Genomic DNA, 26,969 nt, shown 5'->3' with positions numbered 1-26,969 from the left:
ACTCACCTCTTTTCTCCTGTCGCTGTTTTCCTTCTGCAGGTGCCACTTGAGAGACACATGAGGAGACCTGGCCTGGCACTCCAGGAACGTAGTGCTGCCCTCTACACCATACTGAACTGTCTCCAGAGTATTCTTATTGGCTATAACACAAAATGTAGGATATATTTGACGTATAATCCTGGAGAACATATATGAAACAGAGCACGCTCGAAATGGTAGATAAAGGAATAAATGAGAATAATAAGCCAATGAATGATTAAAAAATCAAATCCTATTTTCATTTTAATGTCAGTATTTTTGTTTTCTAACTGTATGTGTGTGCTGAAGGACGTTAATCCAAAGTTATCTTGATACTCACTGTTAGAGTTATAACCTCTGCACTGCCGAATTGGGTTGCCATATTTCACATCCTGCCGACGGCTCCGTCTAGAGGTTTCAGATCAACAAACGAAAATAAAAAAAAAGAAATTAAACTAAAATAAGAAGGAAACACATAAACAAGGACTGGACTGCATGTATCCTCTGTTTATACTATCTTAATCATCACCTTTTCTGTGAGGATGAGTATCTGGAGCAGGATTTGCCGTCCCAGGCACAGTATGGATCTCTGGCCAGACAGCAGTCAGCGCAGGCCTCCCCATACACATCACAGCGATGGAGAGCCAGGTGTGTCACCCCCAAGACTGATCCTACGTACAGTTGTTGCTGTTTAAAAAATAAAAAACACACAGAAGTAAAGATTAGAAAATGAAACAATGATATGCATTTTTGTCTGCAATATCCTAATGGTTTCTAGAAAGAATAAAAAGAAGGAACACTGTGTCCATTTTCCATTTAATAAACATGAAATGACATCCTTTGCCATAACCTTCTTATGAATTTAGTTACATATTAATTGCTTTATAAGAAATTGAAGAAAACTGTAGGAAATGTAAAGCATTACCACATTTTATTTTAAATCTAAACTTTATACATTTATTCCACTACTTGATCAATGTAAAAAAAAAAAACGTACCCGCTTTGATGAAATCTTCATGGTGGTAATTGCCGTGGGAACCTGCAGTGATACAGTGAACAACAGCTTTAATTTCAGTCTGTTTTTGGTCTCAGATAACACAATATACGTAATTTGAGAAAAATGACAAAGAGTGAAGAAGAATAGAGAATAAGATCAGACCTTGAAGACTTCCACTTCCTCCAAGACCAGCTCCTCTGTCTGTAAGTCATCTCTGGGCAGGACGATCACTTTCTGGACTGATCCCCGATCTGTAGAACACAAGGGAAAAGAAAGTTTAACCTCATTCCTGTTGACACTTTGAGCCATGACCTTAGCTTCCTTCTCACGATGCACTTCATCCATCAATTTAAATATATTTTTTAAACAGGAAACTGCTTTAAGATTCCCCTAACCAACTTAGACACCCAAAGCTGGAGGGTGTTTATTTGACAGCCAACTTCAAACTGCACAATCGTTCACTGCACAATCATCATATAATGACAGTTAGGGCCTCAGAGCACTGACCTGTGCCCAGGAAGAGCACCTCATAGCTCCCGTCAGCAGCTGCCACTTGGTCCACTGCAATTGTGGTGAACTCATAGTCCACGTTGGTTCTAACCACCAGGGGGCGCTTGTGCACTGGGTATACGGCATTGTACATGGTAGGGTGGTTTCTCATGAAGTTGATAACCTCATCTGGGTAATCCTTTGTGGATTTCATGTTGGGGGTGAAAGTGCCTCCAGGACACTATAGACAAAAGAAAAAAAAAACAGATCTAACTGTCAAGCCAGCAATTTAACAGATTCTTTCTGCAGTACAAACATGTTCTCATAAAACAGAGGGCAGATTTTTATTGGTTAAAACTCACAGTGCCAGGTCGTGGGTAGGGGATCTTCCCAGTGTACGCCACCCACTGGTAGTTGGGCCCCTCCTTGTGGGCAAAAGGACCATTGAAGACCATGCGGATGTCGGCCATGGAGTAGACGCATACTGCCGAGCCTTTAAACACAGATCTGGAGGAGGGCAGGAGAAAAACGATGAACACACAAAGACAGCATCGAGAGGATACAGATTAACTCACTCCCTGGGATAATTACTACGGGTGTTCTCTATGGCTGGTACAATCTACTTCCTTCCCACATACTCACTCGGCCTCTTACAGGAACGCACTGAAACATCATGACGCACAAACACACACTCTCAAACCGACTCAACCAGAGTCAAGCTGTCTGACACACTGACATACAAACACCCACATACTGCAGAGAATCGCCAGCGCTCAGGCTCTCACTGCTGTGTGGTGGGTGTACTATGTTTGTAACTCCTGTCATGGGCCTCTATCATTAGCACCACATGTGTTTTTATCAGCTGGGTTTAAATGTGCCTGATGCCTGAGGAGAGGATGGAAACAATAACATTTGTTTCTCAAATATATTAATCAAGACATGTTTATTATGACTCTGTGCGCACCTCTCCCTGCTTGCGTGCAGTCGGAATCACAGTTTACATGTCTGGTTAGTTCCTTTCGAATTTTAATGCTGTGTCTTGAATGACAACTTGCTATCAAACCTGACCTATAAGGAACTATAGGCTCAGTAAGTGCCTCGGAGAGAGCACGATTCCCTCTCGGCTCTAGATTCACAGCCCTGTTTTGTCTTTGTAGCCTGAATCTGACAGGCCGAATGCAACACGGCATTTCAATATCAGAGAGAGCTGACACCTTCAGGCTAATACAAACTGCAGGAGGAAACCAAAATATACCTTCCCTCAAAACGGCATGAAAAGTTAGAGAGCTTGAGAAAGCTGTCAGTCACTCACCCTGAAACTGAGAAGACTCCGTAGATGACAGGATTCTTGGTGTCTTGAGTTGGCTGGATATACACATCCCCTAATAGATAAAGACAGAATTTAGAGTAATTAGTCACAGTAATAATCCAACCATAAACCACTAGCAGTTCATTTTTTGGCACTTGTGACTCATATATTATTATACATCATTAGAGAGTTGATACTGATGCAATCGGCGTATTTAATTAAATTTTACAGTGGTTGTAGGGGTTGAGCTCTCTCTAAAAGAGTCATGAGATGATTAATGAAGGAAGGAAAGAAGAAAAAAATCTGTTCTGCTACACAAATGTGTTCATACTTTTGTCTTTTTTTTCTGTTTTGGTGAAATATTAGATAATTTGATGTTTTTGTGCCTTTAACAATTATTCAAATGAAACTATCTAAGAGGTTTACAAGGAAAATCATGCTTTCATAGATGCCTGAAACATGTGAGCCCCAACCAGAACCTTTATGTACGAGGTCTCAAGCCCAACTGGTTTGGAGCCAATGGTTTAATCTAACTATAGAAGAACAATAACTGTCACAATGAACAGTCGGACAAAGAAAACATGTTAGATTGAGTAAATATTAGCGTCCATAACGCTTTATTAGTTCCCAGATTGGTTCCAACCCAAAGTAATTGTAATTGTGTCATATGGAGATTTTTTGCTTCCGAGGAGGGAGAGTTTAAGGGTGATTTCCTCATGAATTGTGGTCACCAGAGCCTCAATGAATCCTGAATCCAAACTCTCCCAAAGCTGAAACTACAGTTCCTGAGTCTCAGCAGGGAATATAAGTGAAATAGAGATCTCTGGTGAAACATGACTTTAATAGGAGCCATATGCATCCAATGACGGTGGGGTTGAGGCAGTTGTGAACTCTGCATATCCTCTGATGGCTTAATGAGAGAAAAGTGCAAGGAAAAACATTAAGGAAGAAAACTGAAATAAATTTAAAGTAGACAGGTTGAGTAGAATAACACTTGAGTGTCAACACATGGTACACAAAGGTCCATTTAATGCTTTGAATCAATGGGAAACTAGGGCTCAGATCGCTTGTTTTAAACAGCCTTGAAAAGGCAAGGACAACAATTATCTGTAGTCAAAAGTCTTTTGAAAACACCAATTATAGTAAAGGGGCATGAAATGCTATCCCCTCTTTTAAAACTGGAGCTCTTTTTCATGGTTATCTGTGAAGCTAGAAGCAAGACATAAATCTGGGACACAACAGTAAGAATGTAGAGCTGTCCGCTCAGATTTATCTCTCAGATAGTACCTGAATGAACGTGAGAAGTGGCATGTAAAAGACCAAAACGGGCACAATTATGCAGGTGGAATTAAGGGTGCAATTCAATAACACATGATTTAATCCTTGTGCCCTTTGGCGTTATTTACGCGTGCAGCAAATAAACACGAGGAAGCTTAAGTTCACATGGCGTGTATGAAAACATCATTTTTGACTCTGCAAAGTTGCAAAATCAACAAACGTTCCTTTGATCATGAGTTTGAAATCGTTTGAGAAAAAGATCTCTTTACATGCCAAGGTATGAAAATGACAGGTAATGGCTGCACACTAAGGCAAAAATTTACTTTTGGCACACAACTTAGAAATTCATAACCCATCTGACGCCAGTTTGACAGGCCTTCTGGCTACAGAACAAACACAGTGAAAGAGAAAAAATAAATAAATCAGCAGAGAACTGGAACAAGTTGCGTCACAGCAACTTTTGTTTCTGATGTGTCAGATCACACAGTCTGTTCCCAGCGTCATATTAGCGAAGAGAGAATCATCTCTGATTGCTCTTAAGTGTTCACAAAGAGAGGGGATAAAAAAAGGTGTTTTTCTAAGTAGAAACAAGAGGAAGCGAGTGATGTCGCAAAGGATGCGCGTCTAAAATATGTTGTTGAAATGTCCACTGAGAATAATGAGAGAGAAAATTGAAAAACAAACAAAACAGCCACAACAAAAAGGACCTATGTCTTCATATAGTAAAGAGATTGTGGGATTTGTGGTCTACAGCGACATAAAGAATAACTCAATAAAAAAACAATGTTTCACTCCATAATTACATTCTAGAAAAGGCAATAAAACTTTATCGCCCACACATTCATTCTCATTTTTGTCTGGCAGACATTTTCATCTCTCTTGTGCCTCTGAGTCTCTTTCCCTCTCTCTTTATATCCCTCCTCTCCCTCGGTACAACACTGAACGCTTTCTCTTCTGTTAGCCTCTGCCACACCATCTGAATCTACTCCACTCTCTCCCCTGAGTCCTCATACAACCACTCTGATGCCTCTGCTGGGCTCCGTCAGGACCAGCAGGACTGGAGACAGAGCACATTTCTACCAGACTGTCTGTGGTTGTGGGAAGGACGACCACAGCGCTGTGGGACTCACGATGACCTCACCGCGGGTGCTCATCTGCACTGAAACTACAAGTGACCTGCTGCACTGTGGATAGACTGCTGAAACACTGTCACTGACTGAGTGCTCTTAATGCGTAACATACTGTACATTTGCAACTCGCGAATCCTCATCACTGCAGGAATAAGAGATGTTGCTATACATTTGGCTCATAGCTGCCCTTGATGCACACTTACTGGGTGAATTATTTAACGTCAGAATACTTGCGTAAAATCTGAATGAAAACAGCTATGACTGAGATAATGCTGCATGCTGCATTATTCTATACAGGGCGTTTAAGTGTAACTCTTAACACAAAACACCCTAAAGGTCACATGCAGCATTTTATTATGTTAATTTATGATGATGTTAAGATAATTATTCTATAATAACTACATTACTTTCTATGGATTTTGAATGAAATGCAATTGTGTTCCATTTGGACAGCATTTAGTGCCGCAAAATTACATTATGTGCATAAAACAAAATTACATTTTCTACAAGATTTATGTTTAATACCCACAAACGTCTCAGAAAAGTGCATTACATTGTAGTTATTATATTGTAGATAGTAATTTTTTCATTCTGTGGGATGAAATGTATTCTGTGGCACTAAAAGTGACTGTTACTGTTGTAAAAAAACTGCCTCACAGAGACTCAAATTTGATTCAGCATTATAAATTTGGGTCTACCTTGTTGGCTGGACGGCTCAAGTTAAATTTCATCTTATGATTGAAATCAAAATGATTTGTAAAAGTCTTCCTATCATTAAATCTTGAGTTAAATTAGAGTTTTATTCCCAATGAAAGCACATTTTCCTACTAAACTAGAGCAAAAACAAGTGGAAAGTAGTGAAAAATTTGTTGCTCATACCACCAGTCATTACAATTTCAAGGATGCTACAAATCCCTCCTTAATCCTGTCAGTCATGTGAATGACGGACAGGCCGGGATGATCCTTAGACTGATCCCAGCTGCTCATTACTTTGATTACTCTGTATGCGTGTGTGTGTGTTTGCTTTTCAATCTCTTGTTATTTTTAACTACAAATTCTTTGCGAAACATGTTGCTGCTCGATCACACTCTTACAGTATGGATGTTACCTACAGGAGCCATGTTGAGGTTCAAAGCAATAGACATGTCAGGCTTAACATGCAAGAGTCAGTGATACTTTAATCTAAAGCTGCAGCTTCACTAGGATTTTTCCAAGTGTTACTGCACATAAGCATAAGACACATGCTAAATGCTGCTTTGCTGTGTGTGTGGTTGTGTGTGTGTGTGTCCCTCCAGTACAGTGAGCCGCTGGCTCACACACTGCAGAAAAATCTGAGTGGATGTTAATGCTAAAGGCCTTAAAACTGTAACATCATGGTGAAAGTATGCAAAGCAAATGGAGGTCAAAATGTGCAGAGAACTCTGCAAATGAGAAAGTTGTTGATACTGAATCTGTCAACAAGAAGCACATCTGGAGACCTTTGTTATGAATTAGAGTTACATGACCATGCAAGAATTCTCCCTTTCCATGTGCCAGTTTTTGTGTCAGGGCATGGACATATTCACTATGTGCTTCACACTAAGCGCTCTAAGCAGATACATTATATGTCCCCTGAGTTGTGGAATATGATCTGATCTCAAAATGCTACATTAGATATTTAGTTTTCAGATCTCAACCACTGACCAGTAGAGTGTAAATGATCAACAGGTGGTGGACACAGGCCTGGTGAGAGGATGGGTTGTATAATGTCCAAAGATGGAAAAAAAACACCCAAGATGCTCTTAAAGGATTAGTGACAAAGGGAAATAATATTTCAGACTCACTCAGTTCATCAAAGTGTGTCTCAATGCCGTCAGCTCCAGGAACTGAGCAGATGAGTCGAGCTTTCAGAAACGTGCTCCACTTGTTGACGAGACAGCAGTGTCCGCCGTCATCATTCTGTGGGGGAGAAGATGCACAGTAGTCACACATCAAGCTCTATGGGAAGAGTGTGACTAACAGCTGTTTGAAACAACCGTCCAAACTAACTGCACTGGGTCTGTTGTTATTGGGCCTGTATGAATAAAGATCAGCTTTGTGTTTCAGCTTGGACCATCTGCACAGGAGGTCAGCCAACGTCTACTGCTGAGGTAAAGACTCAAGCCTTGGGAAAGTGATTCATAGGCTGCAACTCAACACATTTTACAAAGGCCAAATGCTTTGCAAAGCTGGAAGACATACATTTGGGATCCATCTTTATCTTTTAAAGTAACATTATGCAGAGAAGAAGTCTGTTTTTTAAACTTTCTTGTGGTCTTTGGTAAAAGGGTGACATGTTTAATAATATCTTCCATAAACAGACAGAAATGTTTTACATTGTTTTTAATAGCAGTGCTAGGGACACTGTTCTAGGAATGGTCATTTAGTCCATCGCTTTGGTTCATGCTGAAATATCTTGATGACTCTTGGATGGATTACTGTGAAATTTTTATACAAACATTCATGGTCCCCAGAGGATGAAACATACGGCCTACAATGATCCCCTGACTTTTCTTCTAGCAGAACCAGCATGTTGAAATCTGTGGTTCAGAGTGAAATATCTTGACAGCTGTTAAGATTGATTGCCATGAAATTTGCGAAAAATACAAATTCAGTAGGGGATTTCAACGACTTACTCTCTCCCTCTCTATCTAGCGCCACCAGCAGGTCAAACTTTTCACTTGATCAGAGAAGTATCTCAACATCTACTTGATGGATTGGCACCAAATTTTGTACAGATTATCATAGTTGTCAGACGATGTGTCGTTATGACTCCCTGACATTTTCTCTAGCACCACCTTGAGGGTTTTTTTTTTTGGATTTCATTGAAATAACTTCACAAAACTGATGGACTGCCATAAAATTTGGTACAGACATTCAGGAAAAACTTTCAGTTATGTTGTGTTTGCTTCACATCAGCAAGTTAGTATTGTGAGCATGTTACCATACTTATGTTAGCTCAAAGCTCCACTTGGTCTTGGAGTACAACCTCACAGAGCCACTAGCATGTTTGTAGACTTTGTCTTGTTTATTATATTTAGGGATGGATCTTGCAAACACATGTGATGAGTGTCTTGAGGGACATTTTTTCTGAAGTCCATGTACAGATGGTTTGAACCCTCCAGGCCATGGCACTTCATTGCTGAGTAAACACAGCTCTGGCTTTGTAAGGATGTCTTTGCATGTATACAGATGTGGACTAAAAGTAAACTCTGCCGCTCAAACATTTCATCCAGAGGAACAAAAATAACAGAACGCTTTCCAAACTTAGCTGTTGAGGCAAACAGCAGAGATTTTGTTTTCTGACTGGTAATTGGTGTGCGTTACTGTTTTCTACTCAGCAATTACTGATGATCATGGGGAACTTCCTTTCTGGGCCTCTAACAGACTAAGAAACAGGCTACAGGCTATAACTAACCATTATGGAGACATATAAACCTTTCAACTGTGATGATCAACATGAGGTTTGCTGACTGGTGTGATAACTCACCAGGCAGATCCGGCCTATCCTAGACTGGGTCATGGGACTCTGGCCCATCTCAGAGGCTTTTTCACGGAAGAAGAAGTAAAGCTTGTCATCATTTTTCTCAGCACTGTCTGGGATGAGGTGCGCATGGACGAATGTGGGATCTGTGAAGAAGAAAGATGAGATGGAGAGAACATTAGCAGCTTTTCAGTTCATGTTGCTCTACATACAAGCTAGATCTAAATGTCCAGACTTCACTGCACTTAAAGTAGGCAGACCTGGGAAAGCCTCAAGTGCCAAAGCCTGTTCAGATCCACAAATCAGCAATGTCCTCAAGTGGCCTGGGGTGCAGATTTCACTGGATATTTCCCATAATTTAAAGGAACATGTCTCTGACAATGTTAAAGACATGAACACCAATGTACATCCCCATAAGAAAAGAAAAACGTGTGATGTGATGGTCCACAGATGAGGCTTTGATGTAAATATAGGATTACAAGTGTCAAACAATTAAAGTCGTGCACACCAAGCTCAACTTTTGTCCTATTCCTTTAAAGGGTTGGTTCACATGGGTTTTTCCAAGTCTGTCTTCCAACAAAACTCACATGCCCATTTGTACACTGAAACAGTTTTTGGTAGCTGTAATCATTCATACTGGCCATTAAGAGGTCCCTTCCTGCATGCTTCCAATGTAAATTATGGGGGACAAACTCCGCAGCCCATGTTCAGCGCAAAAATCTGTCCAAAGTTCAGCTGAAGTTACAGTAATATGATGTTTCAGACGTCTGAGTTAGACAAATCAAATGGATATCTTCATCATCCAAAGTTACAGTCTTTAGTTTGAAATTCCCTCTTGTGTTTCCCCAGTCAGTATTTCTTTGTTGAGCTGTGCTGGAGGAAAAGTAGAAACAGATTATTTTTCACTAAGAAGACTATAAATGTGTAAGATACTTTCTGGCTAACTAGCTTTGCACATTTCTCCTCCATCACTTACTTTAACAGGCAGTATAAACAGGTGAAGCAAAAACTGTTTCAGCAAGTACCTGAGTGTGTGTTTTAAGACAGACACGAAGAAATGTGAATTTCTTTTAACTGTTCAGTGAAGCCTGAAGATAAATATTTCATGACATAGTTGGAAACAGGTCTCGATTCCTGTTTCACAGCACATTTTAGCCCCTCAGGGCCAAACACCCTTACTAACTTGAGGTGATGACAGTGACAGATGTCACAGTCTGTAAGTCTGTTAGGGCTCACTCTACAAGTCTAACGGATGAAGATCTGGATTCAGCCACAGACATCATTTAAACTCTGGCAGAGAAACTGGATGAGTCTATTGAGAATGACTACCACTGTAACATAAATAATAGTAGCCCAGGGCCCTATACAGCACTTCAACTAACCCACCCCTTTATTTCTTCCTAGTGACAACGCTCAATATGGCACCATAGTGTGCTCCCACTGGCTGACTTACTGGGTCACCACTGGGCATGCAACACAGGGTGCCCCTCCCTGCTGCAACACACCAGGGTCCCAAATGAGGACAAACCAAAAAACCAAGAGGAGGGGGTACTGGAAACAATATAAAGGGGGGAGGGGAAATATCTGAGGGATTCCACATGACTGATTAGCAGGACTCAGGTGTCCTGATTCAGCGTACCACTACCAGGGGACTGTTGTCAGGGAAACAGGGTCAGAGGAAAATCTGGGGAGGCCGTGATTGGTTTGGAAACATCAAGTGAAATCATCCGACCAGCTTTTTTAACGCTGTGACAATCATGGTTCACTAGACAGCAGAGGCTACTCTGAGTCATTATTGACATTCAGCAATTTCCCCCTGCTACTACACTACTGACCTTGCAGTCAGGCTCTGTAGGCACGCAGTCAACGATTAGCGTAGTGCATTTTATGCTTCGAGTCAAATGATCATGCGGTCATGTGGAGCAGGCTGGAAAGATCAACAACATTGTTCCTAGATGACACGGCTCTAGGAATGGACAATGTGCGGGGCGGTGTTGAAGCAACATATGGGGAAGTTAGGTGAAACATTACAGTATAATGTACTTCAGGAGCTAAGGAATAAATTAAATCTCCAGAGAGATGAGTGAAATAAATAATGCTGGCTGCAGAACAAACAGCGAGTTGAGACATTACCGTTTAACCATCTGGAGTTGTACTGATCAGTCCTCATGGCTGTCTGCTTCCCCAGTGTACGGAAGATAGCAGAGTCTGTTCCCATGAAATCGATGTAGACTCCTGCATACAGCTCTCCATCTGTCAGTCACAGAGTAAAAAGGAAGAGAGTTGCAGAGGTGAAGTCATGAAGGGTGGAAATATTTTTCAGGTTAAAGTAAAGAAAACATTGTCTAACACGTCTGATTGAAACTTCATTAAAAAGTTGCATCATCCCTCGTGGTTTCATCAAAATCAGACGAGTGGCACGTACAGCAGCTGTCGACATTCACAGTCATACATTTGTACTCTGCGTGAGAATTTCTTTGTAACTTTACAAAACAGGCACACACGCAGTGCCAAAATAAATCATACTTTAAGAATCGCATCAGATCTGGTCCAGTGGAAATGTCACGCTTGGGTTAAAAATGTTGACCTCACAATTATATTGCAATCATACTTATATCACACTCATTAGACCAATCAGTGTAATTTCAATGGACAGCTGGATTTACACAATTTCATGTCAGCTGGGATCATGGTGTCAATCAGGGCTTGATGTTACAGCCCTTCAGCCTTCCCCCATCTGGCCTGTTAGCACGATGCTTTTAAAGTATTATCACACCACATTTTGACAACATGAGACTCTGACACATCAGGTCTGATGTCAGATGAGGTCATTTTCCATGCATGAAAAAAAGGTGAAACTTAAGAGTCTTCATCTACTGCAGTGATATTTTAAGGAGGTAGATGAGCGATGACAAGAAGTAGTAGCCTAAGTGTAAAGAATAACTCCTGTAAACCAGGGGAATTCCAGCTTCCTCTTTTGTCCTCTGTGTGGTATGTCCGTGCCCTGACAGTTATGTAAGATGACCTGTAGCTGATTTTCTTGGTGTTACAGTTTTGTTCGGGTCAGCTGGAATTGAGCTGACGGAGTATAGCAAAAGAGAGGGTCTCTCTATCCTTCTCTGTCTCTCTCTCTCTCACATAGCATGCCGGGCAAGAGGTCGCTCATGATCAACAGCCCTGTCTGACCACCTGTAAGCTGCTGACAACAAAAGACCACCCACTGACAGGAGAGCACACACATCAGTCTGACAAAACAAGAGAATGTATGGATGAAACTATAATTGTACTAGAGGTGAAATGATCAACGCAAAACGCTGAAAGACGGTCTTTGGGTTGGTCCCAGACAGTACATTATCAGAGTTGCTATTGTAACAACTGTCAGAAGATTTTCTTTAAGTAAACATCAAAAACAGAAATATTCAGTAATATAGAGTTTCAGAGAATTCATGTGGTTACAGATAATCCTTTTGAGGCATGCACAGAAACTGAGCACCCTAAAACCGAAGTCATATTGCAGAACTTCTTTATTTTCCACAGATAGCTACAGTATTTAAAGCTGCTGCCTGTACACATTGTATAAAAGGGAAAAAACAAAAAAGCAGGGACTTACTGATCAAAGCAGAGACGCTGTTAAGTTTGGGGTCATAAGGACATTTTCCTTTCCCAGAATCCACTTTACCAGGTTCAAGCCGGAAAATGTACTCCTGTAAAGAATTAGGAAAAACATAATTAGTAACTTTCTTGTTTTTGTTTCTCCCTTGGTAACAGATTTATTGTGTTTAAGGCATTGTTCTATTATTATTATGAATGCAGCAGGTACAAGGCACTTTGAGTATACTCAGAAGCATCAAACTAATAACACGATCAATTTAGAGACGCAGTAACAATGGTGAGGTGTGAGCTGTGACCCTGCAGGAGCTGAAAAACATACAAAACCAGTTATCTGAGAGATGGAGGAGAGGTGGAGGAAAAATACTAAAAGCAATCCAAAACTCTTCTACCATGCTTCTGATGTTAGTGGATCAAACAAGAATTCATTATTCCACAGTGCAAGAGGACATCTTGAACATCTGTGTCAACACTGGGTACGTGTCTACTTGGAGTTTCGTCGGGTAGTTCAAAAGTTGGCTGATGATGTCTGACAGGTAGGAAATATGTAAGGGAAAGCAGAATAATGTCAAAGCTGCATTTCTAACACATACTTGGATATTTTTTGTTCTTACTGTAACAACATAAAGCATGGCTTAAAAATATGTGTGTGGATTGAAGCTCGTTCTTAAATCAAACTTAAAGGTCATAATAAGTCAACAACTTGGCTTTGTCAACTTGGCTAAATAATGTTTGTTACATGCTTTAATATGGCTGTGCTAATGTTGCCAAACTTTGATTAGTGCGCTGACATACAGTGTATGACATCACCTTTTGGTAACTAAGCTACGTCCACCTCAAACTAGCGAGAAAGGCACAAACAAAAACACAAATACATAAATATTTCATGGGGGAAAAAAGAAAAATTGTTCTGATTTGGGTGTTCATGTTGAGGCTCATCATTTACAGTAAGAATCTGATGAAAAAAATATATTTAATGGGCTTACAGAGGCTCCACTGGCATGAGAACGGTATGTTTGAAAAGCATTCTTTCATGTTGCTGTTGGAGGAAAGCATACTTTCTACATTTGCAAAAAAAAAAACATTCACAGTTAATATTTTGATACAGAAGTTTCTGGAGACTTTGCAGTTCCTCAACATGTTTTGCTGCTCTGAACTCTGTGAAAACCTGAGACTGAAAAAGTACTGCAGGTGGGCACCAAACTTAAGAGCCTTTACAAAACCCTTCTGCCCACCTTCGCCTCCAAAGGCTCTGATGTAGTGCTGTAGTCTGCTGCCCGATTTGTTCGTCCTCCAGACTGGGGTGCCTGTAGGTAGTGGGAGCCCTAAAACAGAGACATGGCACAGTAGGCCATCTCATTACGACATTCAACAGCCCAGAACAAAGTGAATTTAACCTGATGGTGACCATGACATAAAAAGAAGAGGAAACGGGAAAGTGTGAAAAAATAAGGAAGACCGGAAAAAAACAAGCAGAGTCGACGAAAAAAAATGTCATAGTGGAGGTCAAAGTAGAGTGAAAAGAGCCCAGTGGGCGACATTCATCATTTAGTAACCATGTTGGATTAGACTTAGTGTCATGCAAACACAGCTGCCAACTCCATGCATAAACCATGCAGTGCCAGGAAAGAAAACAGAAAAGGAAATGCAACAAAATGGAACAAGCAACAATTGAAAAAATGTATTACATCCAACAGTATGAAATAAAGTGAAGGATAGAGCAACATATATAATAGATAAAAGTATATATAGTATAGTATTTCGTATTGTTGTTGGTCTTAATGTCTCCTAAACTACGTAGAGTCTAGTTTGGATTTTTTTATGGTTTTCCAAAAATGTGCAGGTAAATGACAAGGTTAACACAAACTCTGCAGAAGGAACTCTGAAATATCATCCAAAAAAAGCGATGCAGTTAAAAGGAAAAAGGGAAAAAGTTGGGAGCTAACTGAAGACTAAAAATGTGTGAAGCCCTTTGTCTACCGAGCGGAACAATTTCTGAACAATTGGTTTCTGTTTACACCTGAAGAATAATCTTTACAGTGTGAAGTAACATAGCATTTGGGCCTTTGGGGAGAAGCTGAATGACAAGAGGCGGACTGACCTTTACATTGAAATCTGAACCCTCCATTTCAACAGTGAGACTAAACAGGCAGGGTGGTGAATGCAAGTGTGTGGACTATAGCCGGGCCCGGCAGCTGCTGCAGATCTGCGTGGCCGTCGTGCTGGAGCGAGGGAGGGATGGAGGGAGGGGTGAGCTACAAGGCTGGTGATGGATGAGAGGCTCCATCAGTAATGATGGCCTTTCAGGAGCTCTCAGCCAGAGAGGAAGACAGGCCACAGGCTCTGCTGCGTATAAACAGGTGAGGAGGAGGTGGTGGGGCTACAAGGTATTTGCTATAGATACACTGTCAACGTGCTATTCCCAGTGGTAAGAGAAGATTGGTGCCTCAACTATCTCTAAGCGGTGGCAGTTATGTACCTTACCAACAGCCATTTTGCAATAATAATAGAGATCTAGAGTGGACTGGCTGTGAGCTTTTTTCTTAAGTCTCCAGACCGTGAAACTGCAGAAATCGATGAAAAGCAAAGAGGTAGAAAATAATGGAAGAGAAGCTCATGAAACTGAAGAGCAAGAGCAAGCAGAGGGAGATTCTCTGACCCGAGATTGATTGACAGATCAGACCTTAAAAGAAGTGGAGAGTGAAGGTCATAATGTCTCCATGGCTGCCTGGCTGCGTCTTTAGTTACCTGTGACCTGCGTCCTCGGTCCACGTAGGTGCAGATGGGGTTGTACGCGCCTGTTCCACAGACATACAGGTGGGTCCGGTTCCACGGCTCAATCAGACGGATGAAGTTTCCACATTCCCCCTGAGGGAGAGCAAGACAAAACCCAACAGGACTGAAGACTTTCAGAAGAAGTTCATTCTTGATCATGAAAATGCAATGGAAAAAAATTGGTTACATAATACATAATGCCCCACTGATGGTTAATAACCCCTCTGCCTGGCTTAAAACCATCACATCTATCATTTCCGCTGTTGGCTGGCTTGTGTTTGGCAGCTCTGTTCTCTGGCTCCGTGTGTTGGCCTGGCCCAGGCCTTAGATCAGACCACACTGTCAGAGGGAAAAATGTTTCCAAACACCATATAACTGTGTGGCAGAAACCAAGAAAAGCAGTGCATCTGAGCTGTGAAGTGTGTTTTCTATGGGGACTGAGGCTAAAACCAATTGAATGTTCTGTCAGACTTGACGACTAAAAAACATTTTGGTTAGCCTAAACAAGACTCGTTGAGTGAAGAATTTGAGAGATTTTAAAATCCAATTAGGGTTTTTTAGAAGAAGACATAAAGACATGCTTGTTGCTGTGAGCTTTTTAAGCTCTCAACACTGATGTGGTTTATTTAGAATTTTAATTACTTAAGTGCTAAGAATTCAGATGAGAACAACACTTTTCTGCAGACAAAGAGGTGCTTGCTGGTGAAAACAGCTCTGCGTTTCCGTGGTCTGCTGCCGCTTTTTAATCTCTTATTTTTTTTTCTGACCAGCTGTCTGCCTTCCTGGTCTCAATCCACCCAAATCATAACTCCCAACAACAGAAATGTACAGGCTGATGATATTTGTTCAGATTTGTCCGTCAAGTCGGCTGCTAGTGACAGCTGGTGAAAAAGAAAGGATGTACCAAGCATAAAAAAAAAAGAAAAAAGATTGTATGCAGGATGGGGGATGAGGCATTTTGGCAGATTCTAGCAACACGACAGATGCACAAGTCAGAGGTTTGAGAGGATGTGTTTGTGTGTGTGTGTGTGTGTGTGTGTCTGTGTGTGTGTTTACGCACATAGACCTGCCTGTATTATTCAGCGCACAGTTGTGCTCCCCCACAAAGCGCACAGTGGGGATGATTGCCTTTGACCTCCCGCCTGAACCGACATCCCCTCTGAATTGCTTCTGAATTGTCATCATCTGTCATTCCCTAAAGAGTGGCCACGGTTGCCAAGATGTCTCCCAGTAGCCAATTTTATTTCTTATTTTAGTGCTGAAATTTCAAACCCACCTCTTACACACATACATGTACATACACACACACACACGCATGCACACACGAACATACAGAGGCCAATACGATGTAGCCAGAGGCGGTGAGAGGCGCAGGTCACCAATCACGCATAAATGAACATTCCAGTTGGATAAACAGCGGCCTGTGCTCTTTACCAGCAGGGGAGAGGAGGGTTATTAGCTGGAGACTCATCACCGGCTTCTGCCAGCGCTCACCCCTAACATGGGGTGGGATGAATGTTTTCAGGGGGGGGTCAGAATGTGTGAACAAAATCAAAAGCGAAGGATCTGGTTTTTATATGAATTTCAATGATGGGTTTTCTTTGTGGGGGCTGCTCTGGGGGTGGCTGTGTTTGAATGACTGAATCAGATGAGCCTGTAGCTTCCAGTGGCTCAACTCATTTTGTCTGCCTGCCTGGACAACACGAGGTAGAATAATCATTGCGCGAAAAAAAAAAAAATTCTATTAAACATTTAAATAGAAATATCAATGATATGTGTAGGCAAGTTCATACGTTTTCTGCTCTCATGTTGCACGTTCCAAGTTCCTGCTGGAGCGTAATTGGTGGCAGCTGTACGCAATCAGCAATCAGGGATGCAGAGACAGTAAATAAAGAGCTCCACAGCAAGTCACGCGTTGGGAGGAGCTTGAAAAAATGTCCTCCACTGACCCCGGTGCCACATTCAAATCAAATGTGTCGCCAGAAAATGTGCAGCAGGTTTACAGCTGTGTCTTTTATAAGCTGGTAGATTAGGGGTCCCTTTTTCTCCTGCAGCATTTCGTCATGAGGGTTGGCAAAATTGCTTGAAAGAGTTGTATGAAAATCTACATCTATAATAAGGGACAACTCATGATTGATTTTTATTATTGATTCATTTCTCTATTATTCTTTCGGCTAGCTGATGAATCGTTTAGTCCATTAAGTGTAAAAAGATGCGGAAAATCTCCTAGAGCCACATATGATATCTTTAAAATAAGTTTATGACAATATAAAACAGGGCTAATCCTTATATTTGAGAACTGGGAACCAGAAAATATAATATTATAATATAATATATAATATAAATAACATTTTTACTTAATAAAGACTGAAACTATGAGTAAATGATCAAAATTGTTGGTAATTCATTATCTGTAGTTGCCTCATTAATTAAGAAAATAGTTGTTTCAGCACTCCTTTTAATGTTATACCAGCTTATGGAAATACTTACATTGGTGTCTTTCCCTGACAGGACACATTCAGTCTTCCTCTGGGGGGCAACAGGCCAGTGGATCTAACAGAGAGAGATCAGCAAGCTGGTTAAATGAGCTTGTGCGGGGGCTCAGTCAGGATTATTGTTTGTGTGGGACATTTCTTACTATGAGCGGCTCCTTGTTGATGTCGTGCAGATCCAGAGAGAGGATGTAATCTTTGCTGCCCACATACATGCGGTCATGGTCCTCATCCATGCGAAGGATCCGATAGTCGGTCGAGTTCAGCAAAAAGGAGAAGTGGTGAGCGGTGCCGGTAGACTTTAACTCTACAAAAAGAGGCAAAAAAGAGAGGAGAAATAAATGGTTTTCTTCAAGCTGTGCCTGTAATACTGTAGTAGAAAAACTCACAAAATTGGGAAACACAAGCCACAGACGTGGTCACAAGAGATGTGTGTAGGCTGCTTATTTTTGGCACGGAGATGCACTTTGGTTTGCCAAGTTCTGTACTAGAGGTGATCTTCTCTCTATTTACTTTACAAATCTAAACCACACACAAAAACACACAGACACACACGCAGACAGACAGTATGCTGATGTTGATGTCATGATAATATGCTAATGAAGCCAAAATCTTTCCTCAGACTCTCCTAAAATTCATTTACAGAAGCTGATCTTTTTCTTTCTCTTCAGCACTACAATTACATCCTGCCTTTATGGGATTCTGTACAGGCTAAATCTGGTTATGACAGGTTTTTCAAAAGCAAGGAGGCATACAGTCTCACAAGAGTCAGAACTGAACGGCGACAGACGAGCAATAGATCACTGCTGCATGGCGACAGAAAGGTCTAAATGGCCATTCATTTTGGCCTGCGTTGCATCGCTGTTGGTATCCTGAGCTGCAGTCAAATAACATGTCTTCAATTACAAAAAAGCCAAATAGCAGATAATGTTCAGGGCCTGGCAACCCGACGTTGGCTTTTCTTTACCTCTTTTGATTTATATCAAGCTGTGGTGGAGATGGTGACTTTCATTATAATCTCCTCTTGTGAATTCTTCAAGATTTTTAACTGCAGCAGAGGAGATGCCGAACCACTTCCAAGCTCCGATCGTATCACGCATAACATGGCTACATCCTTTCCTCTATATCACTGTTAAAACTATAAAACTTCTCTCACATGGCTCACATACTGCTCAGGGCAGATCGCTGGTGTGTGAGTGTAAGTTTAAGTTACACTCTGGGTGTGAGGGGAGATAAGTGGAGATCTGGTGTATGGAAAGCAGCCTTTTCTCCTGGTCCTCCCATTACCTCCCAAGCTGTTAGAGAATCTGATAGGAGGTCTCACGCTTTCTCTTTCTCTCTTTCAAACTACGCTTGGGAAAGTGGAGCTTGAGAAAGTTGAGCCTGCACTTGTGCTGTTCTATATTTGCAGTAGAAGACTAGAAGACCAGATAGAGAGCCTGTTCATGTTCCACTTCAGTGGGACCAGACAAACACGCCTACTGTTCTTCTTAGCCAAGTCTGGGACTCACTGAAGATGTGAAAGACTCCCTGAAAGAGCTTTTCTTGACCAGGAGGGAGCAAAATGTCTTGTTACTTTATTGGAAATAAAAGACAGCATGATGTTCTCCACCTGCGCGGGACATCTTGAAATACTGACATGAATCCTCTGCCAGAAAAAATTTGTCCGCCGCTGGTGCACTGAGCTCCTTTAGGAACTGTGAAATACTGCTGTCACGGCGCAGCATCACAGCACATAGTGAGGTGGAAAGTAGTAAATAGGAATAGACATGGCTGTCACCTGTGTAATTCTCATGAGCTGCCTCCAAACACATGCTTTACTATTTGCATTCTCTTTATAGTAGACCCGGCCATTTATTGACCTCCAGTGCAGTCAGATTGTGGTGATATGTTTGTATCAGGGTATTGTTTTCCAGAGTTCTGTACAAATCTATTAAAATGAATGATTCAAAGTCAATTTTAAATTAAATACTCAGGAACTTAACCTGAAGCTTAACCCAAAGTTTGTTTTATGTGAAGTTTTTCTGTCTGCTTCAATAAATTGAACATTAATTGTTATTTAAAAGTTGTAAGCCTCTAGATTCTTATGAAAGTTTAAGATTCTTATAGCTTACAACAGTCTACAGGAAACAATATGTGCATGCAGCAATGGCATTTATAATTTTATCTAATTAATATCAGCCTCACTGTTTACTATACCCTCTCTTTTCTGTGTCTGAGCTGTCTTACGTTACCGCTAATGCGAACAAGGTATTTCCCACTGCTCCTCACATTAAAAGCATTCAACGACAGACTGAACAACTTCTCAGCAAGATAAGTACCCAGCTCCTTTTACTGTGTCCTGCTAAAACATTCATTGTCTCCAACATGAAATCAGATCACGGTTAATAGTGGCTTGATGGAAAATGTACAATTATCGATTGACTTATTTATTAAAATGTGAGTTTGTTTGGCTGGACTGTAAACAGATACACAAGATGCTCTATTGTGTTTCATCGAATCATCTGTCATGTTAAACTGTGTTGCTGTAATGGGTGTCACCAAATAAACCAGGATTTCAATTTCAAGGATTAAAACTTTAAGTTATATCGATTTCAACCATATAGTATCACCCAGCCCTAGTGCAGAGGACATGCACAAGTACTGTAAAGTAGGACATAGATGCAGGTGGTGACAGCAGCATGGTGATAAATCACATACCCACTGGATGTCCTATGTTGCTATGTTGCTCCTATGCACACACACACACACACACACAGACATGGAGAACATCCTAAAGCTCCAGTCTTTGTCTATAAACATCCCGTCTCGTTTCACATCCTTGTCTCCTTGTCAATAAGACACTCAGCCAGCTCGCTGCTCTGACAGGCCCAGCAGTCGAACGATACTGGAGCTTCAGGGACACCAGACGTCACCGACTGACATCCCACATTTATCACCTCTGCGCTCAGATTCACACTCAGGGGCATCTGAATGGTGGTGACTGGCTGTCACAAGTCCAACAGTGGCTATAGGTCACGGAAAAGTTAAATGAGAGAGGAAAGACAGACGAATAACGTGCTACATAACAAATAAAGTTCTAAGTTAGCAACTGACTTTAAGTGTCTGACAGCCTCTCACCTTTCTCTCTTGCTTCGATTCAGATCAATATCTACATGTATTACTTCTGGACAAGACCTAATCACCCCCCCACCCCCCTCAGCCCAAAAAGATTAATCACTGCTAAAAAACTTTCTTGGCAGTTAACAAAATACACAAATCAGTCTAAATTACAACAAAATAAACTCAGTGAAACACTTTCAAAATAGAATAATTATCTTGTTGCTGAAAATTCGCAAATTACATCCAATTGTGGTTTGGACTTCATTCAACAACCATAGAAAAACTCACTGTTCTCGCCTCATTTTTTCCAAAGCTAACTTCTATTGAGAAACCACTGACACATAATAACAAGGACGCCTGGCTGTTTGATGAAAATTACGTCTCATCTTAAATCTTTTCATGGAGGTCTGAATATGTCTAATAAACAGTTGTACTGTATTGGTAATGTAAGGAGCAAGGCCTGGCAAAATCATTAAAAAAAACAGTCAATCATGGGTTAACCAGGACTGATTGTCACTTCTACAACATCTACAGCACAAAGGACACATTTAAAGCCTGCATAAAAACTGCATTTCCCTTCAGCTAAAATACAATGACTTTATCATGGTTATAATGTGCATTAACTTTATTCATCTTGCCATTTCAATCTGTGAAAATGAAGTGGCAATCTTGCACTAGAGGAAAGATCTTACATCTTTGCGAGACGAGACATGCTAAAACAGACTTTCTTTGAAATAATGCCTGTGGTGTCGTGAGATAAGGAGGTAGGTATGATAACAGTCCACCTCAAAGCACTCATACGCTGTATTGTCAGCACAAATTCATTTTCTCCTAAACATTCCTGTGTGGTGCAGCTTAGCCTGAATTGGCCGTGCCTCTGACGCCAAGAAAAATGTTACAAAACAAAACGCGGCCTTGACATCGTGTAAAACGGTTGACTTTATAACAAGCTGGTAAATTCTGCAATGACAGGGCACAAGTGTCTATCTATAAAGACCACAGGATCTGGTGTATATCACAGAGGTTCCCAGAAAGATCATTGTAATCACTACCAGACGCACAGGCAGACAGAGCTAAATTGTCTTTTTCTTTTCAGCATGTGCACGTGGAATTGTGGTCAGTTTGTCGACGATCTTTCAGTTTGGATAAATCCAATCTGTTCCTACTACTGCCCTACAATATGAATGCCATCTGCTGGTAAACTGAGCCCGTAGTCTGTCCACCTGTTGATGTGATCCCTCTGCACTGTGGTCACTCTCTGCTCTGTTCTGCAGCCAAGGTATGTAGCCTTTTGGCAAAGCTTCATACCTTGGTGTGGTTTTCCTGGGTCATCTTTAAAGACGACATAAGGGACCTCTGTTTTGTATCTGCAAGGAGATGACGAAAGATGAAGCTCCCAGACACCACTTCCATTTCTTTTCATGCTCATATCTGTCTTGCAGATCTCCCCTTCTATCCCGTCAGTGTGTGTGTGTGTGTGTGTGTGTGTGTGTGTGTGTGTGTGTTACGGGTGAAGGAGCAGGGGTGGTCTAAGAAAGCAGGGAGCAGAAAATCCCACATACCTGCCCAGGCATCCCTGGCATGTTGTCTGAATTCCCCAATCTACTCATAAAATAAAGGTGTGGCCCCACCTTGCTGCAGCTTGTCTGCAGCCATGCGTGCACCGATGTGTCCCTATGTGGATTTTCTTTATCAAGTGACAAACACACATAGCTTGTGTATCAGCCCTCAACAGAATAAAGACAGCATTGGTTATTTGTTACAATTGAAATTACTTTGACAAGTGATGTCATGGCTGTTTAAGTATTTTTCCAGTAGCAAATGCAACATGACATTTTATTTCATCACAGAAGGTCAGGGTGGATGGTTGGGTCGGTAGTTAGATGCTGTCATCTCTCAACAGTTGAACCCGGTTTCTTCTAACCGTGATACATTGAGGTTTTACAGGGACGTAAAAACACAACTTGTACTTTCTGTTTGCGTATGGATGTATTATTCTCTTCCCCAAATGGTCAAAGCACATGAGCCATAATCACAATCCAGAATCTGAATCCAAGAACCTGGAACCTAGGTCTGAGGTCTTTTGGAATTGGCTGTGAATGTGAATGCATATAACCAAAGACTGAAAGTATGTTCAGTGCAAATCCCAAGTGCGTATAAACGTCTTGAGTGTCTTTGCAAGTGTCACTGCACAAGGACGCAGAGGTCATTGCAGATATCAGAGGGACTGAAAAGCAGTGGGAAGCCTTATCAGCCCAACCTGTCGCAGCTTTGTGTTTGCCTCCGTTCGGCACCTCATAATCAGCCTCTCACCACCCACCGGGACCAGGACTATTGACTCAGAACACATGTCAGTGGAGCTGATTGCTGCTTACCTGTGCCTGTCAAGGACAAATAATTGGCACCAGATTATGTCTTATCTCTGAGCTTCCGGATGCTGTCACTCAGATGCTCTTCACGCTTGTCTGCCACTGATACACTGTGTACGTGTGTGTATATAAGTGTGTGTGTGTGTGTGTGTGTGTGTGTAGAAATAAAAGTAGAGCTCTCTGATCCTCGCATCAAATCAGGGACACCTGTCTCCCACTGCACAAATCAAGAGCAGAGAAAGATTGATTTAAGTAGCAAGTTCACTTCCTGTGTGGAAACGAGAGATTATAACAAATCTATTTCTGCTGCTTCGGATGACAGGAAAGGTTAATTAAAGCATGAGGGAGTAGAGGAGTATCTCTGGCTCAACTGACAAGAAAGGTAATTTAGTTTCTTTATTCCACTGTCTTTGGTCTGCAAACATAATCTTCATTCATTTATATTGTACATGTAGTCATCAGAAGAGGATACAGTGGGATTACATGCAGAGAAGGGAAGTACAAGATGTTTGATTTGCTTTCCAAATGTTTTTCTAACTTTTCCGTGGATTATTATAAATGATTATTCTTAATTTTTCCAGAAAGGCAGTCAAGAAACAAAGACAAATATACATTCAGTAAAGTCCAAGTAAAAACCAATGCAGTGTCACCTGTCTCATGTGATACTACCAAGGCTTTCCCCTCAACACACACTGCCACAGACAGCTGCCCTCAATAGCATTGCAAGGCCACAGGTGAAAGGTTAAAGGACACAAGGGGTCTGAGGTGAAAGCTCATCCCTGGCCTCTTTACAAACTTCAGCATAATCAGGATTATCTTTGTGGGGGGAGAGGAGGAGGTTAGGCAGGGTGCCTGCTCCGAGCAGATCTGGAGAGAGCAGGGTGGTCATGATGATACCAGGGTGGGATGGTTTGAGGTGAGGAGGGAGAGTTTGGAAAATGCATCATAAATGTCTAAAAAAAAGGGGGGCTAAGAATACTATTGTAGCTGCAGCTATTTCAGAAATAAAATGTCATATGTTTACTGCTGCTTCTTCACTAAATTTTATCTAAGGTTTTCTAACTCCACCTTTCACACAACAAAAGTTCTTGAGTTGCCAAGAAAAATAAAAACTCCATATCCATGCTGAGCTGTAAACACGATAAAGCCTTCCAGGAAATCAGTGTGCAGGTCTGGCTGACTCTCTTCCTCAACAACACAACACTAATCTCTGGATTTTGGAGAACATGAAAAACACTGGTTGATTCTTTTCTTTGTTTACAAAATGCTATAAACCCAAGGTGCTGGCTGGGCCCGTGGCTGGCCATTGTATTCGCAAATTGTTTGTTTGTGTGGAGGATTGGGGTGGTGCAGATGCTAGCGTGCTGCTGTAATGATGATGAAGCTGTGTTTGTTGTTGTAGCTGTGCTGTCGCTTGCAGCGAGCTGGTCAGGGTGGCGGCTGTGGTCAGTGGTGACAACACAGGTTAGAAGGATTATGGAAAAGGGCTGAATAATGAGACAGAGCTGGTGCGAATGAGTGAAAAATCCTCCTCTCCCTGGCTGACCTCTGACCTGGCACTCAGAACAAATACTCTCCCTCTCCGTCAGCTGCACTAACACACACCCAGATGCATAATGCTTTCTCAGAAGAGTCTGTTCATCCTTATTTATGGATTTTTCCCTAATCCTCTATTCGATTGGGAGTGTTAAAATTTGCACAGTTCCTGAGCCAAGATGTCGATAAATCAACTCCCTTTCTGCTGATTTTAACCAGAACTGAGCAAAGCACAATTTTAAGCATGCCCTTTGCTTCCTTGTATATCAAGGTCATGGCCAGTGTGTTGCTAGCTGGGGGCAATAAGAGTGGGGTAATTAGGAGGTAAATTTAGAGAGACCATTAGCAGTAAGTGTTGACTCACAGTCCACTGGGGATAACAGCCACCTCTACCCTCTTTGGGTGTTCCACTCTCCCGTCCAGCGCTAAGAATCCACTATATTCCCTGTGGTCATTTTTCACCCACAACAGCAAATGGTGTGGTAGAAGAGTGAGAATGGAGGGAGGAGTCCCGAGGGTAGAGGAGCCTGACAGCGAGCCTAAGAACTTCCATTTATCAAAGCAGGCAGGAGAGAGCCATGGAAACTCTGAGTCGAACTCTGGGAGAGCTGCTTCATACAGCCAACACAGAGAGGCTGAGATCCCCCTCTACTGCTGTTGGAGGGGCAAAAACCACAGCTCACAAAGGAGCACAGAGGCTCTCCAATGTGTATTCTAATCATGAGTTGGACGGAGGACAAAACACCCTGATTGTGTGCCCAAATACACAAAAACACTGATTGAGATCTCAGCTGCCAGCTTAGGTAGAAAGCAGAAGTGGAAATAGAGGAGGCAGTTCTCAAAGTCATGTTTATCTCTGAAAAGAAAAGGATGAAAGGAATAATGAAATGGCAACATTTGATGGTCAAGCAATAACTAAAGACAGCCAAGTTCACACGTTAAAAAGACATGTCGGCACTGAAGAAGCTATGTGTAACAGTTTGACTACACATATAGATAAAAATGACTATTCCATAAGACATACATGATGCTTTCTGTTGGCTTATGTTGACAGTAGTTATACAATAGATGCACCAGCAAATGGTTCAGATCAAGCCATCAAAGAATGGCCTTTGGGAAGGGTACTTGTTCAGACGCTCTAATGTCCTAATGGGATGTGGGTAAATAGTCCATCGGCTGGGTGGGAGGGGTGTTAGCTGCACGAGTCCAATGCTGATTTATGCATTTATGGTAGATGCTCTGCACAAAATATCCTCCCTAGAAAAGGCCCAAAAACGAGCCGTGGGAATTAAGACTCTTGTCAATCTGGAGTAAAAGCAAAAAACTAGTGTCATAAGATGTTGTTATAAAGCCACAAAGTCTGCAGAGGGAGGCAACTGAGGTGGGTGGATGGGTCAACAAATCGTTGGACTTTGACACGAAAGAGATTGTACGTTTCCTAACATCAGTTAGCATAGTTTCTTATCAAGATTTTTTTGTGCTTAAACTAAAATATAACCATACAGTAGCAGTGTCAGATAAGAAGACGATTTTATTTACTGGTAGTGCACTTCCCATTTGTAATGCATCCGATTAAGATAATCTTAATGGCCCCAACGTGGTGAAAAATTAAATGGAGAAAACTGAAGTATTGAGCTTTGACATGTAATGGTTCAATCCCCCAAGCACTACTACTGCAGATAAGGTCAAACACCATCTGATATGAAGATATGACTGCAGTTACGCCAAAACTATCTCATATTAAACAGGCCAGAACATTTTCTTCCATTTAGACATCTCAGTCAACCATTCATTTGGATGTTTTTCCAATTTTTCAGCAGCTGATGACCGAAGTCAGATAACTAAAACTTGGCTTCCTCTTTTTTCCATAATAAAACTGAATTATCTCTCAGTGAGGAGTGATTAAGAAACACACATCTCAGTATCATTTATCACTTTCCTGTCCTGCATCATCCTCATCAGATTGTTAAGTATTTCCTGCAGCCTTGCACATCATCCAGAACAAAGTACGCAGTCTTTAAGGAATTGTCATGCATGCAGCTCTACCAAAGAAAATATTTAGCATCCTGATTTATCTTTAATCTCCCTCTCTATGCCTGGTTAATGCTATTTATCACCTAACTTCCTCTGACACCTTTCCTTTTCCTCAGCTTGTCTGATCCTGCCAGCATCCACTAGCCCCTGTCTGCATACCAAGCTTTTGAGATAACACAAGCTCTTTTATTTAACACCCACCGTGTCGCAGGTGGAAGAAGCAGGGTGATGGGGGAAATGCGTGCATGATGAGTGCAGTGATGATGTATTTTGCTATGACTGTCAGGCTTGTGCTTCACCCATTCAAAGTATTTAACTCTAGCATGAAA

At 41.5% G+C, this 26,969-nt stretch overlaps 1 protein-coding gene across 2 annotated transcripts in view; it reads right to left on the bottom strand.

Annotated features, from left to right (window-relative positions):
• Window positions 1-26,969, bottom strand: part of sema3fa (sema domain, immunoglobulin domain (Ig), short basic domain, secreted, (semaphorin) 3Fa) — a 49,248-nt gene that overhangs the window by 2,627 nt on the left and 19,652 nt on the right. The window contains exons 3-18 of one of the 2 annotated variants that reach the window (XM_019262949.2): window positions 17,746-17,906; window positions 17,598-17,660; window positions 15,081-15,200; window positions 13,568-13,657; window positions 12,334-12,427; window positions 10,857-10,976; window positions 8,730-8,869; window positions 7,045-7,159; window positions 2,817-2,886; window positions 1,867-2,011; window positions 1,523-1,745; window positions 1,178-1,266; window positions 1,016-1,057; window positions 548-705; window positions 359-441; window positions 7-140 (exon numbers count right to left, since the gene is read on the bottom strand). In XM_019262949.2, coding sequence (XP_019118494.1) covers window positions 7-140; window positions 359-441; window positions 548-705; window positions 1,016-1,057; window positions 1,178-1,266; window positions 1,523-1,745; window positions 1,867-2,011; window positions 2,817-2,886; window positions 7,045-7,159; window positions 8,730-8,869; window positions 10,857-10,976; window positions 12,334-12,427; window positions 13,568-13,657; window positions 15,081-15,200; window positions 17,598-17,660; window positions 17,746-17,906 — 1,847 coding nt within the window. The remainder of the gene's footprint in view (window positions 1-6; window positions 141-358; window positions 442-547; window positions 706-1,015; window positions 1,058-1,177; window positions 1,267-1,522; window positions 1,746-1,866; window positions 2,012-2,816; window positions 2,887-7,044; window positions 7,160-8,729; window positions 8,870-10,856; window positions 10,977-12,333; window positions 12,428-13,567; window positions 13,658-15,080; window positions 15,201-17,597; window positions 17,661-17,745; window positions 17,907-26,969) is intronic. The other variant, XM_010732780.3, reaches the window with a different exon arrangement.

The sequence above is a fragment of the Larimichthys crocea genome, chromosome VI (genome assembly GCF_000972845.2).
Source record: "Larimichthys crocea isolate SSNF chromosome VI, L_crocea_2.0, whole genome shotgun sequence".
Lineage (NCBI taxonomy): Eukaryota > Metazoa > Chordata > Actinopteri > Sciaenidae > Larimichthys > Larimichthys crocea.
This window is presented reverse-complemented; position numbering and strand designations above follow the sequence as displayed.